The following is a 17,380-nucleotide window of genomic DNA, read 5'->3' on the forward strand; positions in this document are numbered from 1 at the left end:
AGAGCATGTCCTAGATTGCCTATAGATCCTATACTGGGCATCAAGTATTGCAGACTGCCGATAGATCCCATAATGCTCACATGGAGTGTCCTGGACTGCCTATAGATCCTACAATGCCCATGAGCATTCTAAACTGCTTATAGATTCTACAATACCCATGAGCATCCAAGACTGCCTATAGATCCCATAATGCTCACATGGAGTGTCCTAGACTGCCTATAGATTCTACAATGCCCATGAGCGTCCTAGACTGCCTATAGATTCTACAATGCCCATGAATGTCCTAGACTGCCTATAGATTCTACAATGCCCATGAGCATCCAAGACTGACTATAGATTCTACAATACCCATGAGCATCCAAGACTGCCTATAGATTCTACAATGCCCATGAGCATCCGAGACTGCCTATAGATTCTACAATGCCCATTAACGTCCAAGACTGCCTATAGATTCTACAATGCCCACGAACATCCCTGACTGCCTATAGATTCTACAATGCCCATCAACGTCCTAGACTGCCTATAGATTCTACAATGCCCATTAATGTCCTAGACTGCCTATAGATTCTACAATGCCCATTAACGTCCTAGACTGCCTATAGATTCTACAATGCCCATTAACGTCCTAGACTGCCTATAGATTCTACAATGCCCATGAGTGTCCTAGACTGCCTATAGATTCTACAATGCCCATTAATGTCCTAGACTGCCTATAGATTTTACAATGCTCATGAACGTCCTGGACTGCCTATAGATTCTACAATGCCCATGAATGTCCCAGACTGCCTATAGATTCTACAATGCCCATGAATGTCCCAGACTGCCGATAGATTCTACAATGCTCATGAACGTCCTGGACTGCCTATAGATTCTACAATGCTCATGGACGTCCTAGACTGCCTATAGATTCTACAATGCCCATGAGCATCCGAGACTGCCTATAGATTCTACAATGCCCATTAACGTCCTAGAATGCCTATAGATTCTACAATGCTCATGAACGTCCTGGACTGCCTATAGATTCTACAATGTCCATGAGTGTCCTGGACTGCCTATAGATTCTACAATGCCCATTAACGTCCTAGACTGCCTATAGATTCTACAATGCTCATGAACGTCCTGGACTGCCTATAGATTCTACAATGTCCATGAACGTCCTGGACTGACTATAGATTCTACAATGTCCATGAGCGTCCTAGACTGCCTATAGATTCTACAATGCCCACGAGCGTCCTAGAATGCCTATAGATTCTACAATGCCCATGAGCATCCTAGACTGCCTATAGATTCTACAATGCCCACGAGCGTCCTGGACTGCCTATAGATCCTACAATGTCCATGAGCGTCCTAGACTGCCTATAGATTCTACAATGCCCATGAGCGTCCTAGACTGCCTATAGATTCTACAATGCCCACGAGCGTCCTGGACTGCCTATAGATCCTACAATGTCCATGAGCGTCCTGGACTGCCTATAGATTCTACAATGCCCACGAGCGTCCTGGACTGCCTATAGATCCTACAATGTCCATGAGCGTCCTAGACTGCCTATAGATTCTACAATGCCCATGAGCGTCCTAGACTGCCTATAGATTCTACAATGCCCATGAGCGTCCTAGACTGCCTATAGATTCTACAATGCCCATGAGCGTCCTAGACTGCCTATAGATTCTACAATGCCCATGCATGTTCTGCCGTGGAGAGAGGGGTCATTTTCCTGTGTAAAATGATACCAGGACTGTCATTACTTCGACATTCAGGTTCACCAAAGGGAGACTGCTACACTGGTAGAACACTGAACTCCCGGAAAGCTACCTGGTTTCCGTTTATAGACGAGTCATCCCTCAATGGACGTTTTCTCATCATTTCTGAGACAAGCAACTGGCTGGAGGTCGACGCGGTATCTAAGTATTGCATCTCATGGGAGAGATGGCTTGTCAGGACCAGTCTCGGACGAGGTACCTTCAACCCAAACTGGTCTTCCCTCCCATCTGAAGTGGGGAACACAGCAGGGTGGGGTAGAGCTGTGCTTGTGGCACAGATCGAGCAACTCAGAAGTCACCAATTCACAACTGCCAAACTGGTTGTTTGTGGCTGGATTATTGCGAAGAAAAACCCACCTCGTTCGCTCGTATCCTGCAGGAAAAGCAACCTGCCAGTCTGGCCTAGACCTGACCCTAGTCCGCATGGTATGCTTGGCTTTTAACGCCCTCAGTCGAACAACCACTATTGGTTCAAGTAGAAGGCCCACCATTTTTTTTTAGGGCAACTAGGGATGGGTCACATCCTGAGAACAAAAACAGTATGGGGGGGGGGTGGGGCTTGAAAGGTAAAGTGCTTGGGGGGGGAGTGAAACGATAAAAATATACCCTTACAAGATAAGGGATGCTGTTTGTCAAACGTTTAGTCTGGGAAGGCCAGTGAACTACCTGAGAATAACACCCCAATATTGGACGCCATGTCCAATTTATACCAAATTCTTTCGCACCAAAATATCTTCAGCTCTCAATAATTTCACTGGTGGTTTACTTGGCCTCCTGCATTTTGATTTGAATTGGTAGACAGTTCTCTGCTTACGATTGGCCTGGGTGGTCAACTGTCTACTGTGGGTTTGGCCAGAAGGTTTACTCTCATTTGGGACACTGCCTATGGTAAACTGCCTTGGCGGTCAGTCGATCGACAACGACTTACGGTGGGCGACTCACTCCACCTCAAGACATCAGAACCAAATATAACCAGTCTTCAAACCCTGGAAGTTGTCTGGACGTTTGTGGAGCGCAAAAATACCGGGATGGCAAGTGGACGCCACTTTGCGTGGAGGATGGTCTCCCACCTTTCTTGCATTGTCATAACACCAGTTGTAAACACACGTTTTGAGGGTCTTTTCCCTCAGCTGTCTCTTCCTCCCCTCGCCCACCTCCCCCATCCCTCTCCCCCTCCCAAGCGACTGGCTGACCGCAACAAACAAAGCCATGGTAAAGGTATAACAGTTTTAAAAGACTTTATTATTCTAAGAACAAAGTTTGGCGTTGGTAGGATAATCTCTCCAAGTGATAAAATCCCCTCAGAGGGCAATGGCAAGTCAATTGGGCTGTCGCCAAAAATACGTCATTCAGGAGAATTCTTTCCCTGGAGTTCGTGTCGCCTCTTTCCAAATTTTCAACCCAACTTTACGCGATGTTAGTCGGGATTAAAACAATTGCTTAATTAGTGAAGTCCAGCCTGGTATTTTTTGCATCGCTCCAATGTTATTTTTTTTGGGGGGGGGGGGGGGAGGCTGTAGTTAATTTAATGGACGCTCACCCAAAAGCTTCTCTTTCCACACAGGACCTCTGAGTGGCCTCCGCAGCCAAACCTCCTTCTAAGAAGCATATCCCGTTGTCCTTAGAACCGATCGATGAAGGGAGATGCATTCAAAAAAAATGAGACAGCCGCTTCGACAGAACAAAAAGAGGGTAACATAGTCGCCGGCACAGGCACGATGGGCCGAACGGCCTCCTTCTGTGCTCTATCATTCTAAGATTGGGGCCAAATCCGGCTCGGGACATCTGCCCCTCCAGGTTTCCAGATCAAGTTTTTGAGACTCACAGTTAAGCCACTTGGCCCCAAAGGACTGAACAGGTCTTTGAGAAGAGACTTACACAATGCACTTGTACCGATATTGTGGCCTTTATAATTGAGGCAGTTTAAATTGGGAGGGCCGGGGGCTTGGGGGCGACTTTTCCATTTGGGTATCTCTGAGGTGAGAACAGTTGCCCTCTATACTAGCCGAGGGGAGGGGGAGGAGGCAGGGAAGGGGAGAGTGAGGGGGGTGGTGGGTAGAAAGATAATCTATCCACATTAACTGAATTCCGCGTGGAACCCAAAGAAATTCTGCCAGTGAACTCGGGCCGCCATTTTTTTTTTTCAAAACTGCGAGGCCGTCAGCCAACCGAAACGAAACTATTACTGTAATCACAAACGTCTTCTGTTAAAAAACAAACGGGAAAAAGAATGGACACTAAGCACTCTCCTAATATAGCAGTGGATCAAACTATACTGGAAACTTGTGTGAGCTGTCTCTCGACAAGTGTATCGTAGACCGCTTCAAAGGCTCGTCAAGTCCGCGATGGCTAAATTCAATCATGAGGATGTAATATACAAAAACGCTCGCCAAGAAGCCTTAATCCTTGCTCAGAACCTTCAGTGGTGATGGAAGTCAAAGATATATGGATCGAGGTAATGCATTGTCATAGAACAGTGACCTTTGACCTCTCCAAGCTCTCTTGGCCAGAGTCCGTGAATTAACGATGGCTCTAAGTCACAACTCTTTAAATAACGTTTCTTCCCTTTTGTTTTCTCTCTCTCTCTCTCTCTCTCTCTCTCAGTCAAAATATTTCTGACATCTGTGGAAGTTTCGTCAGTCTCTCGGTTTTTTTTTTGTGAATTTTTTTTTAAAAATTTATATCAAAAAGTTAACCATGCTCGACTTTGAGCAGAGGCAAGATGCAAGCTACTTCCTGTGGTAAAGTAGAAAGGGATCGTGGGAGGAGCTACTCAGAGCACGCTGAGTCCTAAACCAGGCATGGGGCCTACGAGCTAGTGGTTCCGCTCAATGATGTCATGCCTCATCGCGCCAAGTTTCTTGTCAATTCCCGATCGAGTGTCCTCGTAAATCAAAACTCCTGTTTGTTTGTGTGTTGATAACTGCAGCTGCGTGTGTCTCTCTCCTCTCTCTCTCTCTCAAATCACCCCTAGCGTTTCATCGAAAAAAGAGCAGGCGGCCTACGTCAAGGTTTTTGGCACTTGACGTGAATACAATACACAAGAAGGCGAGGGCCTTTTCTTTCGTGTCTCTATCTGTCCCTTCCACGAATGTTGGAGAGTTAACAGGAGGGTGGGATCGGGAGGGGGGAAGGGGGTGGAAAAGAGGGAGGGACGGGTCTGGCGTTTTTTTTCTTTCCTCCCTCTCCTTCAGAATCAGCATTACTTTCTGACTGCAATGTCAACTCTAGCAGATGGCGCCATTTTGTCTTTTGCGTTCCCAGCGACTCAAACCAGTTTCAGGAGCAGATTCATTTTCCTTTTGTTGAAAACGACTACACTTATAAATGTCACGGTATTATTCTCTGCAAATCATAAGCATTCCATGATGAAATATAATCTCTGGATATATTTTCAGGACTACTCCTTGTTGCTGGAGTTGAGAATGGAAAATGAAACCCACTTGGTCCCATTACTTGCGGTCCCCCAGTTGACAGGGATAATGTCCCCAAATGTTTTTTTTTCAATTTTTATAGGTAGTAGAATTCGTTTTTTTTCGTTTAATGCTCCAGTCGTACCTTTAAATGAAACAAAAGTGAATATGGAGGTGCTGTACAAAATAGCCCAGTCTTGAGTTACTTAACTACGCTAATCTTCAAATCATACGCCCTCACGGAAATAAAAAAACATATTTCAAGTAATCTTAAATTCCATGCAATCCTCCAAACCAACCAACGTTTTAAATCTAATTCAAATCTTTTCCTTTTGGCACATTTTCCTCTATTTAAATTATAATTTACTTGGCCGCGTGTAGGCCGAAGCCTAAATTTTCCTTGGCACTGGTATACTGACTTGGAGACAGAGAAGAGGGAGGGAGAGGGAGGGAGAGGAGGGGCGGTTATTGGGGGGGGGGGGAAGGAAGGGAAGGGGAGAAGGGATAAAATATTGCTGCTCCGAACACGTCCCTGAAATACGGTTTACATTACAAAGGGGTGGGATGGGGAAGATTTTGCGAAAAATATCGAATTATTCAGCGAAAACGCTTTTCGTTCTTTGATGTGTGTCTTCGTTTTCCGAAACAAAAAGCTTTTGTCAAATCATTAGAAGTTCAATATAACATTTTCAGCCACATTTCCTTATTGCCCGTTCTTTGTGTCAAAGTGCAGGGCCTAGCCTCATGAGGTTTGACTATACCCTGGTTGTAGAGTGTGGGTGGGGCAGTGTGTTGTTGTGCCCGGCTGGGTAGGTATTGAAGGCGTGGAGGGGCTGCATCCCACTGATGGTGCTGGGGATCATGGTGATGGTGTTCGGGGTCATGAGGGGCACGTCGTCGGGCGCTCTCCTCAAAGCCAGGGTGTAGTCGGGCGGGCAGGTGGGCCGGAGGATCTCGTGGGGCCGGAGGGGCTCCAGGTCGTGGGCGTCGTGCTCGCTGTGCTTGATCTGGAGGGACATGATCTCCTCCTCCTGGGCGTGGGCCAGGTCGTTGGTGGTGTTGCGCTGGGGGCTGAGTCGGCGGTGCAGCTCGTGCCGTTTGTCCCGCTTGTAGTAGAGGGCGGCGAAGGCCAGGATGTTCAGGAAGAGCAGGGAGGCCCCCACGGCCACCGTGACGCTGAGCTCGGTCGAGTAGTCGCGCGAGTCTTTGGGGACGTGGATGTAGTTGGGCGGGTCGTCAGTGCGCTCTTGCTGAGGGGGCAAAGTGATGAATGGCCGCTTGGTGGTCACCGTCCATCCTTTTCCGTGGGCCCTCTTGTCCATGAAGGGATCCTCCGGTGGGATCTTGGTGGTGGTGGACGTGTACTGCAGGATGTCCTGAAGGTTGTGCAGGTGAGGGACCAGCTCGAGCCAGAAGGCCACTTTGTTGGCCCTGTAATGCTCGCGGATGCGCGGCTTCAGACCAATGTGTAAGTAGGGCTTCTCCTTGGAATTAAACTTGGTCCATGCCACCTCCTCGAAGCGATTTGGCTTGGTGTGGATGAACTTGGTGTCCTGAGGAACCGGCTTGTTGGGATCTCTGGAGGAAAGGGGTGAAAAAAAGGTCAAACAACAACAACTTGCATTTATATAGCGCCTTTATTACAGTAAAAATGTGCTTCACAGGAGCGTTCAGAAGAACGGGAGGCGATCTTATTGAAACATATAAGATTGTGAAGGGGCTTGATCGGGTGGATGCGGTAAGGATGTTCCCAAGGATGGGTGAAACTAGAACTAGGGGGCATAATCTTAGAATAAGGGGCTGCTCCTTCAAAACTGAGATGAGGAGAAACTTCTTCACTCAGAGGGTGGTAGGTCTGTGGAATTTGCTGCCCCAGGAAGCTGTGGAAGCTACATCATTAAATAAATTTAAAACAGAAATAGACAGTTTCCTAGAAGTAAAGGGAATTAGGGGTTACGGGGAGCGGGCAGGAAATTGGACATGAATTTCGATTTGAGGTTAGGATCAGATCAGCCATGATCTTATTGAATGGCGGAGCAGGCTCGAGGGGCCGATTGGCCTACTCCTGCTCCTATTTCTTATGTTCTTAAAAATTATCACTGAGCAACATAAGGAGATATTAGGTGACCAAAAGCTTGGTCAAAGAGGTAGGAGCGTCTTAAAGGAGGAGAGGTTTAGGGAGGGAACTCCAGAGCTTAGGTGCAGCATTGAGGGAGTGCTGCACTGTCAGAGGTGCCGTCCTTCGGCTGTTAAACCGAGGGCCCCGTCTGCCCCTCACAGGTGGATGTGAAAGATCCCACGGCCGCAATTCGAAGGGCAGGGGGAGTTCTCCTGGTGTCCTGGCCAAAAAGAATCAACCAGAACCGCCAAAATCAAACCAATGAAGTGATCAATCACCTCATTGCTGCACAAAATGGCGGCCGTGTAACACCCATTGCTCCCCTTTAAGTCACTCATCGTATGCAAACCACCCTGAGATGTTTCTGAGATGAGAAAAGGCTTAATACACACACAGCATACAAGGAGACCGATACCAAGACTGTACCAAGCATTTATTTTGATAATGTAAAGAAATCATGACAGGGTGAGATGAAGTAGGGAGGGAGGAGGCTCGTGTGGAGCATAAACCTGTTGGGCCGAATGGCCTGTTTCTGTGCAGCAAATACCATGTGATATGGAAAAGGTAGGTCGTAACGTCTATATTTTGAGGAACAGAGGGACAGGAGGAGGCCATTCAGCCCCTCGAGCCTGTTCCGCCATTCAATTAGATAATGGCTGATCTGTATCTTAACTCCATCTCCCCGCCTTGGTTCCCTAACCCTTAATCCCCTCACCCAACAAAAATCGATCAATCTCAGTTTTGAAATTTTCAATTGACCCCCGGCCTCGACAGCTTTTTGGGGGAGAGAGTTCCAGATTTCCACTCCCCTTTGTGTGAGGAAGTGCTTCCTGACATCACCCCTGAACGGCCTGGCTCTAATTTTAAGGTTATTCCCCCTTGTTCTGGACTCCCCCCACCAGAGGAAATAGTTTCTCTCTATCGACCCTATCAAATCCTTTAATCATAAACACCTCGATTAGATCACCTCTTAATCTTCTACACTCGAGGGAATACAAGCCTAGTCTGTGCAACCTGTCCTCATAATTTAACCCTTTTAGCCCCGGTATCATTCTGGTGAATCTGCGCTGCACCCCCTCCGAGGCCAATATATCCTTCCTGAGGTGCGGTGCCCAGAACTGAACGCAGTGCTCCAGATGGGGTCGAACCAGAGCTTTATATAACTGTAGAGTAACATCCACCCCTTTGTAGTCCAGATGTTGTTCCCGTTGGAAGTGAAGGTGGGATTTGGCCTGGAGTTTAACACTGTGAGATGCACGGAGATAGAGTCTCTGATCAGCAGTAACACTTAAGCCAGATGCCGAACGGGATACGGCCTCAAATGGCCAACAAACACCACCAAGATTCCCCAAATGATAAATGAGAGCTTTTCTTGCTCTCTCAAATGTTAAAGGGGCAAATATATCGGACAGAACTGCAATATTGGGTGTAAACTGAGGTGCACATAACATCGACAACAACAACTTGCATTTATATTGCGCCTTTAACGTAGTAAAACGTCCCAAGGTGCTTCACGGGAGCGATTATCAGACAAAAATTTGACGCCGAGCCTCGTAAGGAGATATTAGGACAGGTGACCAAAAGCTTGGTCAAAGAGGTAGGTTTTAAGGAGCGTCTTAAAGGAGAGAGAAGGAGAGGTTTAGGGAGGGAATTCCAGAGCTTAGGGCCTAGTGTGCTGAAGGGACGGCCAATGGTGGAGCGATGATAATCGGGGATGCGCAAGAGGCAGGAATTGGAGGAGCGCAGAGATCTCGGAGGGTTGTAGGGCTGGAGGAGGTTACAGAATTAGAGGAGGGGGGCGCGAGGCCATGGAGGGATTTGAAAACAAGGGTGAGAACTTTAAAATCGAGGCGTTCCCGGACTCGAGGCATTCACTGCCATCTTTCAGAACTTCATGCATTAGAATTCCTGACTGGATGCAGCCACATTGCGAGTATGTCTCCATGACGTTCCACTCAAGTTGTATCTTGAATAAGATCAGTGTTTTGGAAGCGCAAGGTTCCCCATTCGTCAAGTGCCCTGAGCAGGAGAATATTTAGGAATGGCCACTCGGCCCCCAAACAAACCTGTCCCTTTCGCTTACATCAGCCTGGCTTACTCGCCTTCTCATTGTGTCACTCAATCTTTTCTGTCTCCAGAAATACATCCGATTACACTCTCTGCTTCCCCTATAAACGATGGTAGTTTAGCGGTTATGTTCCTGGACTAGTCATCCAGAGGCTAGGAGCTCAAAATCTCAATGTGGCAGTTTGGGAATTTGAATTCAAGGGAAATAAAAAGCTGGGTGATTGTCGTATAATCCCAACTGGTTCACTAACTGGTCCTTCAGGGCAGGAAATCTGCCGTCCTTGCCCGGGCTGGGCACTATATGTGACTCCAGTCCCCACACTGACATGGTTGACTGCCCTCTGAGGTGGGCCTAGCAAGCCACTCAGTCATATCAAAAACCGGTTAAAGGAGCAGGCCCCGTCACCAACCACAATCTCGGGGGCAACTAGGGATGGGCAATAAATGCCAGTCTTGCCAGCGATGCCCATATCCTGAGAATGAGTTCAAAACTGAGTTGGGTTAAAGCTATAATCGATGGCATGAAAAAACTCCATCCAACTGCCCATCCGACCCCATCCACCACCCTAAACATTCACTCCCTTCACCACCGGCGCACCGTGGCTGCAGTGTGTACCATCCACAGGATGCACTGCAGCAACTCGCCAAGGCTTCTTCGACAGCACCTCCCAAACCCGCGACCTCTACCACCTAGAAGGACAAGGGCAGCAGGCACATGGGAACAACACCACCTGCACGTTCCCCTCCAAGTCACACACCATCCCGACTTGGAAATATATCAGCCGTTCCTTCATCGTCGCTGGGTCAAAATCCTGGGACTCCCTTCCTAACAGCACCGTGGGAGAACCTTCACCACACGGACTGCAGCGGTTCAAGAAGGCGGCTCACCACCACCTTCTCAAGGGCAATTAGGGATGGGCAATAAATGCCGGCCTCGCCATCCCATGAATGAATAAAAAAAAATTCCAAATTTAGCCCCTGGCTTTTAAACCCTTAAGTAATTGGCTTAAATCAATTGGCTTGCTTTGGAATTTTGAAGACTCCAATTGCCTTTCCTCAAAGTCTCCCCTTTTCCAACAGTGGTGTCTTCGATATGTCGAGGTATCTGCTCCTGGCACAGCGTCCCTCTCCTGCCCCTTCCAGCACCATTCATCGAGGGGTGCCCTCAATGAGCCAAGTCCTGTTCCTGAGCTTATTTTCTCCCTGCCCGCGAGAAACCCCCTTGCCTTCCGCCTTCTTGTCCCAGTGGCTTTTGATTTCGGTCCGAGCTCAGCTCTTTAAATTTCCCTCAGGCCCGGAAGGCTGATTTTGGTGGATTTAGAGCAGCTGGGCCAATCGCTCGGGCCTGCAGAGTTTAAAGACCCAAGGCTAAAGCTTGCAAGCTTTCATGATCGGGGTACGCTATTTAAGGAGGCTGCTCCTCAAGTTCTGGCTGCACTTCAGACCCACGCTCCTGATCTTTGGCCGCCCGGTGAGGCGGGGCGGGGGTGGGGGGGGCATGGTGGACATCCTGGTGGGCCTGCTCCTGGGCCTGTCCAAGGTGGCTATCCACAGGTGCAGGTTAGACGCGGCCCGTGGGGGCGGTCGCTCCGACTGTCTGCCTCTCTTCCGTGGCGTTCTCCGCGCCCGGGTGGCCCTGGAGAGGGAGCACGCGGTGTCTGCCGGAACGCTCGAGGCTTCCCGCGACCGGTGAGCACCTCAGGGAGTGCATCCTGGACCGATATAATAAAATTATAATTTGAAACTCGGAACGCACACAGACTGGATGGTTTCAGTCCAACAGTCTTCTCCCTCCGTCTCCAATATTTTTCTAACTAATAAATGATAGTAGTCAAAGAAAATGAAAAATTTGGATCTAACACCCCTGCGATTCTCCTCCCGGGCGTTTGCTCATCTCTTGGAGATTAATCTTGGATTCCTGGAGGCTCCAGGCCAATCCTGGAGGGTTGGCGACCCTAGAGGGGAGAGAGTGGGTGGCCTGAACGTTTTGTGAGTGTGAGCTTGGCCTTTTGGTAAATGGTGAAGGGTCGTTCTCAATTACAGCGCATGGAGGTCTTCTGTTTTATGGGAGGCTAGGATATTTTGTATGTAAGAGGCCTCAAGTTTTTAAGTAAGGGGGCTTGTATTTCTGTGTAATCACATTCGTACAGCACAGAAGGAGGCCAATCGGCCCATCGTGCCTGTGCCGGCCTCTTTGGAAGAGCTCTCCAATTAGTCCCGCTCCCCACTGCTCTTTCCCTGTAGCCCTGCAAATTTTTCCTTTTCAAGTCTATATCCAATTCCCTTTTGAAAGTTACTATTGAATCTGCTTCCACCGCCCTTTCAGGCGTTCCAGATCAGAACAACTCGCTGCGTAAAAAAAAATTCTCCTCATCTCCCCCCTGGATTTTTTGCCAATTATCTGAAATCGTTGTCCTCTGGTTCCCTGCCTGTGGAAGTAGTTTCTCCTTATCAAAACCATTCAACGCTTCTATCAAATCTCCCCTTAACCTTCTCTGCTCTAAGGAGAACAATCCCAGTCTCTCCACGTAACTGAAGTCCCTCATCCCTGGTACCATTCTAGTAAATCTCTTCTGTACCCTCTCTAAGGCCTTGACATCCTTCCTAAAGTGTGGTGCCCAGAATTGGACACAATACTCCAGCTGAGGCCTAACCAGTGATTTATAAAGGTTTAGCATAACTTCCTTGCTTTTGTACTCTATGCCTCTGTTAATAAAGCCAGGATCCCATATACTTTTTTAACAGCCTTCTCAATTTGTCCTGCCACCTTCAAAGATTTGTCTACGTACACCCCCAGGTCTCTCTGCACCCCATTTAAAATTCTACCATTTAGTTTATATTGCCTCTCCTCATTCTTCCTACTAAAATGCATCACTTCACACTTCTCTGCGTTAAATTTCATCTGCCATGCGTCTGCCCATTTCACCAGCCTGTCTATGCCCTCCTGAAGTCTGTTACGATCCTCCACATTGTTTACTACATTCCCGAGTTTCGTGTCATCTGCAAGCTTTGAAATTATACCCTCCATACCCAAGACTAGATCATTAATATATATTAAAAAGAGCAGTGGTCCTAATACCAACCCCTGGGAGACACCACTGTATACTTCCCTCCAGTCTGAAAAACAACTGTTCACCACTACTCTCTGCTTTCTGTCCCTTAGCCAATTTTGTATCCACGCTGCCACTGACCCTTTAATCCCATGGGCTTGAATTTTGCTAACAAGTCAGTAATACTGAAATAAAACAACCACATCCCACTCCAGTCTGAAGGTCATGGGTTCGAGTCCCACTCCAGAGACTTGACCCCCGTAATCCAGGCTAACACTCCCAGTGCCGGTACTGAGGGAGTGCTGTACTGTCTTTCGGATGAGGGGTTAAATTGAGGCCCTATCTGCCCCTCTCAGATCCCACAGCCACTATTTCGAAGAAGAGCAGGGGAGTTCTCTCCGGTGTCCTGGCCAACGTTTATCCCTCAACCAATGCCACTAAAAAAATACAGATGATCTGGCCATTTATCACATTGCTGTTTGTGGGATCTTGCTGTGCATAAATTGGCTGCTGTGTTTCCTACATTACAACAGTGACTACACTTCATTGGCTGTATAGCACTTTGGGATGTCCTGAGGTCGTGAAAGGTGCTATATAAATGCAAGTTCTTTTTCAATCATTAAAAGTAACGACGCATGTTAATCAGGCCATAAAAACCCAAACCAAGCACTGGGGTTCATTTCTCGAGGGATAGAATTGAAAAGCAGAGAAGTTATGTTAAACTTGTATAGAACCTTGGTTAGACCACACTTGGAGCACTGAGCACAGTTCTGGTCTCCATATTACAAAAAGGAGATAGAGGCACTGGAGAAGGTGCAAAAAAGATTCACAAGGATGATACCAAAACTGAGAGGTGATAACTATCGGGAAAGGCTGGGGCTCTTTTCTCTGAGGGGTGACCTGATCGAGGTCTTTAAGATTATGAAAGGATTGGATAGGGTAGACGTAGAGAAGATGTTTCCTCTTGTGGGGGAGACCAGAACTGGGGGCCATAAATATAAGATAGTCACTAATAAATCCAATTGGGAATTCAGGAGAAACTTCTTTACCCAGAGAGTGGTGAGAATGTGGAACTCGCTCCCACAAGGAGTAGTTGAGGTGAATAGTGTAGATACATTTAAGGGGAAGCTCGATAAACACATGAGGGAGAAAGGAATAGAAGGATAGGGTGATAGGGTGAGATGAAGTAGGGAGGGAGGAGGCTCGTGGGGGGGCATAAACACCGGTACAGACCAGTTGGGCCGAATGGCCTGGTTCTGTGCTGTAAAATTCGAGGCCTCGGTCCCCGAGGGGTAAAAATGGCGGCTCACCCGGTCTTTGCGAAGTTGGTCCAGTAGGTCATCACCACGGCGCTGAGCATGACGTCGTTCTTGGAGAAGTTACAGGGGAAGAGCTCGGTGACGCCGATCATGGGGATGCCGAAGACGTAGGGGATCTCGTCGCCGTGGGCCGCGTCGGCCCACACCGCCTTCATCTCGCTCTGGCAGTGGTGGTAGAAGGTGTAGAAGTAGGTAGGCGACTGGTACTCGGCGTGGAGGCGGGCGGTGGCGATGGCTGGGGCCACCCATTGGTGGTCGGTGAAGAGGGCCAGCAGAGTCTTCCGCCGCATTTCCCCGTTGTCCCGGTCGGCCCAGTCCGTGTACATAAACTTGATGGTCTCCCGCAGGATGTCCTTGCCCTCTGGGTAGCCGTACAGGTTGTCCACGAAATTGGAGACCGCAAAGTCAAAGTAGCTGGCCGAGATGCCGTCCTCATTGTCCACCAGGGACTCCACGAATTTGAAGCCCTCCCCCTGATTGACCCCCAGGAGGATGTCGTAGTTGAGGAACTCGCCCTGCTCCATCAGGATCTCGGGGTCGTCGGGCAGGACGTCGCCGTCGACCACCGGCCCGAAGGCGATGTGGTACCGGGTGGGCTGGATGTCCTGGTCCACCAGCTCCCGGTAGGTCTTCCTCCGCAGGCACTCCACCACCTCCACCGTCTCGGGGAAGTTGCAGCCGACCTTCTTCGCCAGCATCCGCGTGTACTTTGCTGGCTGGTAGTTGACAGACCAGCTGGATATGGCCGTCCCACTCTGGGCGATGGCCCTCTGGAAGAGGCCTGGGGGGGGGAGGAAATGGGGGGGGGGGGAAAACATCAGAGTCTGGGCTTTTGCCATTTTATTCTCACTGCGTAAAACCTACATCACAGACACAAAGCTCAGGTGTGAATCAACACTCAGCAGAGAGCGAGAAGAAACCATTAGGCTGATAGGCACGATGGGCTAAATGGCCTCCTTCCATGCTGTACCGTAGTTTGAACACTTACCCCTCTTTCTCTCTCTCTCGGCCTTTCCTTCTCGCTAGAATTTACAGGCGTCATCTGATCACTACATGGAACCCGACAGCACAAGGAGGCCATTTGGCCCATCGAGCCCCGTGCCGGCTCATTGAAAGAGCCATCCAATCATCCCCCGGCTCTTTCCCCATTGCCGTGCAAATTTTTAAGTATTTGTCTAATTCCCCTTTTGGAAGTTACTACTGAATCTGCTTCCACCGCCCTTTCAGACAGTGTCGCTGTAGTAATCCCACTGCCACCCTGAAGAATGAGAGGGGAGCTCATCGAAACATATAGAATTCGAACAGGACTAGACGGACTGGATGCAGGGAGGATGTTCCCGATGGCTGGGGAGTCCAGAACCAGGGGTCACAGTCTCAGGATACGGGGTGCGCCATTTAGAACCGAGATGAGGAGAAATTTCTTCACTCAGAGGGTGGTGAACCTGTGGAATTCTCTACCACAGAAGGCAGTGGAGGCCAAGTCATTAGATGTATTCAAGAAGGAGATAGATATATTTCTCAATGCTAAAGGGATCAAGGGATATGGGGAAAAAGCAGGAACAGGGTACTGAGTTAGACGATCAGCCATGATCGTTTTGAATGGCGTAGCAGGCCCGAAGGGCCGAATGGCCTACTCTTGCTCCTATTTTCTATATTTCTATGTGACCCATTTCATGCCAGTGGATTATAAAATTCTCATCCTTGTGTTCAAATCCCTCCGTGGCCTTCCCCAATCTCTGCAGCCTCCTCCAGCCCCTACAACCCTCCGAGATCTCTGTCCTCCTCCAACTCTGGCCTCTTGCGGGTTCCCCCGCTTTTCATCGCTCCCACCATAGTTGCTGAAGCAGTGATCAGAGATGGGAAGGATTTGCTGGGCGATCAGGTGGTTGGCATGTACTGGTGCCAATTAATTCAGCAAAAGGGCGGCATCTGCTCAGACAAGTGCAATAAAGTTCACTCGACGCCTGGGAGATTTGGGACCAGAGCTGTCACGTGGCAGTGACCATAAGACCATAAGAGATAAGAGCAGGAGTAGGCCATTCGGCCCCTTGAGCCTGCTGGGTTGGGCTGGGCTGGGTTGAGCTGAGTTGGGCTGGGCTGAGCTGGGTTGGGCTGGGTTGGGCTGGGCTGGGTTGAGCTGGGTTGAGCTGGGTTGGGCTGAGCTGGGCTGGGTTGGGCTGGGCTGAGCTGTGCTGGGTTGGGCTGAGCTGGGCTGGGTTGGGCTGGGCTGGGCTGAGCTGGGTTGAGCTGGGTTGGGTTGGGTTGAGCTGTGCTGAGCTGGGCTGGGTTGAGCTGGGTTGGGCTGAGCTGGGCTGGGCTGAGCTGGGTTGGGCTGAGCTGGGCTGGGCTGAGCTGGGTTGGGCTGGGCTGGGTTGAGCTGGGCAGGGCTGGGTTGGGCTGGGTTGAGCTGGGTTGGGCTGGGCTGGGCTGAGCTGGGCTGGGCTGGGTTGAGCTGGGCAGGGCTGGGTTGGGCTGGGTTGAGCTGGGTTGAGCTGGGCAGGGCTGGGTTGGGCTGGGTTGAGCTGGGTTGAGCTGGGTTGGGCTGAGCTGGGCTGGGCTGGGTTGAGCTGGGCAGGGCTGGGTTGGGCTGGGTTGAGCTGGGTTGAGCTGGGCAGGGCTGGGTTGGGCTGGGTTGAGCTGGGTTGAGCTGGGTTGGGCTGGGCAGGGCTGGGTTGGGCTGGGTTGGGCTGGGTTGAGCTGGGTTGGGCTGAGCTGGGCTGGGCTGAGCTGGGCTGGGTTGGGCTGGGCTGGGTTGGGCTGAGCTGGGTTGGGCTGGGCTGAGCTGGGTTGACCTGGGTTGGGTTGGGTTGGGCTGGGTTGAGCTGTGCTGAGCTGGGCTGGGTTGAGCTGGGTTGAGCTGGGCTGGGCTGAGCTGGTTGAGCTGGGTTGGGTTGGGTTGGGCTGGGTTGAGCTGAGCTGAGCTGGGCTGGGTTGGGCTGAGCTGGGTTGGGCTGGGCTGGGCTAGTATCTGCTTCTGATGATGAGACCACTCCCTCTCGATCACCAAGACACCAGAAACTGGTCAGGCTGCCGGAGGTGGGAGAAGTTGGGACTGGGTTTATTCAGTCATCCTATAATCTCCACGGTAACCGCTATAAATCACCACCATTTTCCTTTCTTAAAAAAAATTAATTTTTCCAGATCCAGTTAATTTAAAAAGAAAATTCTCCCAATGATGTCGACTCGTTCCAGAGACTCCAGCTGTGTTTCCCGTGCTTTACCCGAGCAGGGGAGGGGAGGGGAGCGGAGGGGAGGCCACCCTTCATGCTCGAGACCTGACTGGCGAGTGTCCGTGGGACAATCGGCCGTGGGGGGAATCGCAGTGTGAGCCTGTTCCTCTCCTCACCTGATCGATTCGCAGTCACTTCCCAGCAGGAGCTGTCACTGCCTGGTGATCATCGTTGTGTGATTAATTCCTCTCTCTCTCTCTCTCTCTCTCGTTCTCCCTAGCCCAGGGGCCTTGAGATCAGCCACGGTGTCCCAACCGGTCCCTGGCTTAGTTCGGCCTACACTGCATGGCCCTGTACCACAGCGGAGAGTGCAGCCAGTCCTCGGGAAGAGCTCCTTCGATCTCCATTCACAACTGGGCTCCTGCCTGCCACTGTGGGCAAGTTTGTACAGAGCATGACTCTCTCTCTCTATATCTCTCTC

At 49.9% G+C, this 17,380-nt stretch overlaps 1 protein-coding gene across 3 annotated transcripts in view; it reads right to left on the reverse strand.

The window, feature by feature from the left end:
• Positions 1-2,982: 2,982 nt before the first annotated feature.
• LOC137302382 (neuroligin-1-like) overlaps positions 2,983-17,380 on the reverse strand; it is a 409,532-nt gene continuing 395,134 nt past the window's right edge. For 2 of the 3 annotated variants that reach the window (XM_067972009.1, XM_067972007.1), the window contains exons 6-8: positions 13,721-14,510; positions 5,936-6,752; positions 2,983-5,319 (exon numbers count right to left, since the gene is read on the reverse strand). In XM_067972009.1, coding sequence (XP_067828110.1) covers positions 5,302-5,319; positions 5,936-6,752; positions 13,721-14,510 — 1,625 coding nt within the window. In that variant the 3' untranslated portion in view covers positions 2,983-5,301. Of the gene's footprint in view, positions 6,753-13,720; positions 14,511-17,380 lie in introns of all 3 variants that reach the window. The other variant, XM_067972008.1, reaches the window with a different exon arrangement.

This window comes from Heptranchias perlo, chromosome 35 (genome assembly GCF_035084215.1).
Source record: "Heptranchias perlo isolate sHepPer1 chromosome 35, sHepPer1.hap1, whole genome shotgun sequence".
In the NCBI taxonomy this organism is placed as follows: domain Eukaryota; kingdom Metazoa; phylum Chordata; class Chondrichthyes; order Hexanchiformes; family Hexanchidae; genus Heptranchias; species Heptranchias perlo.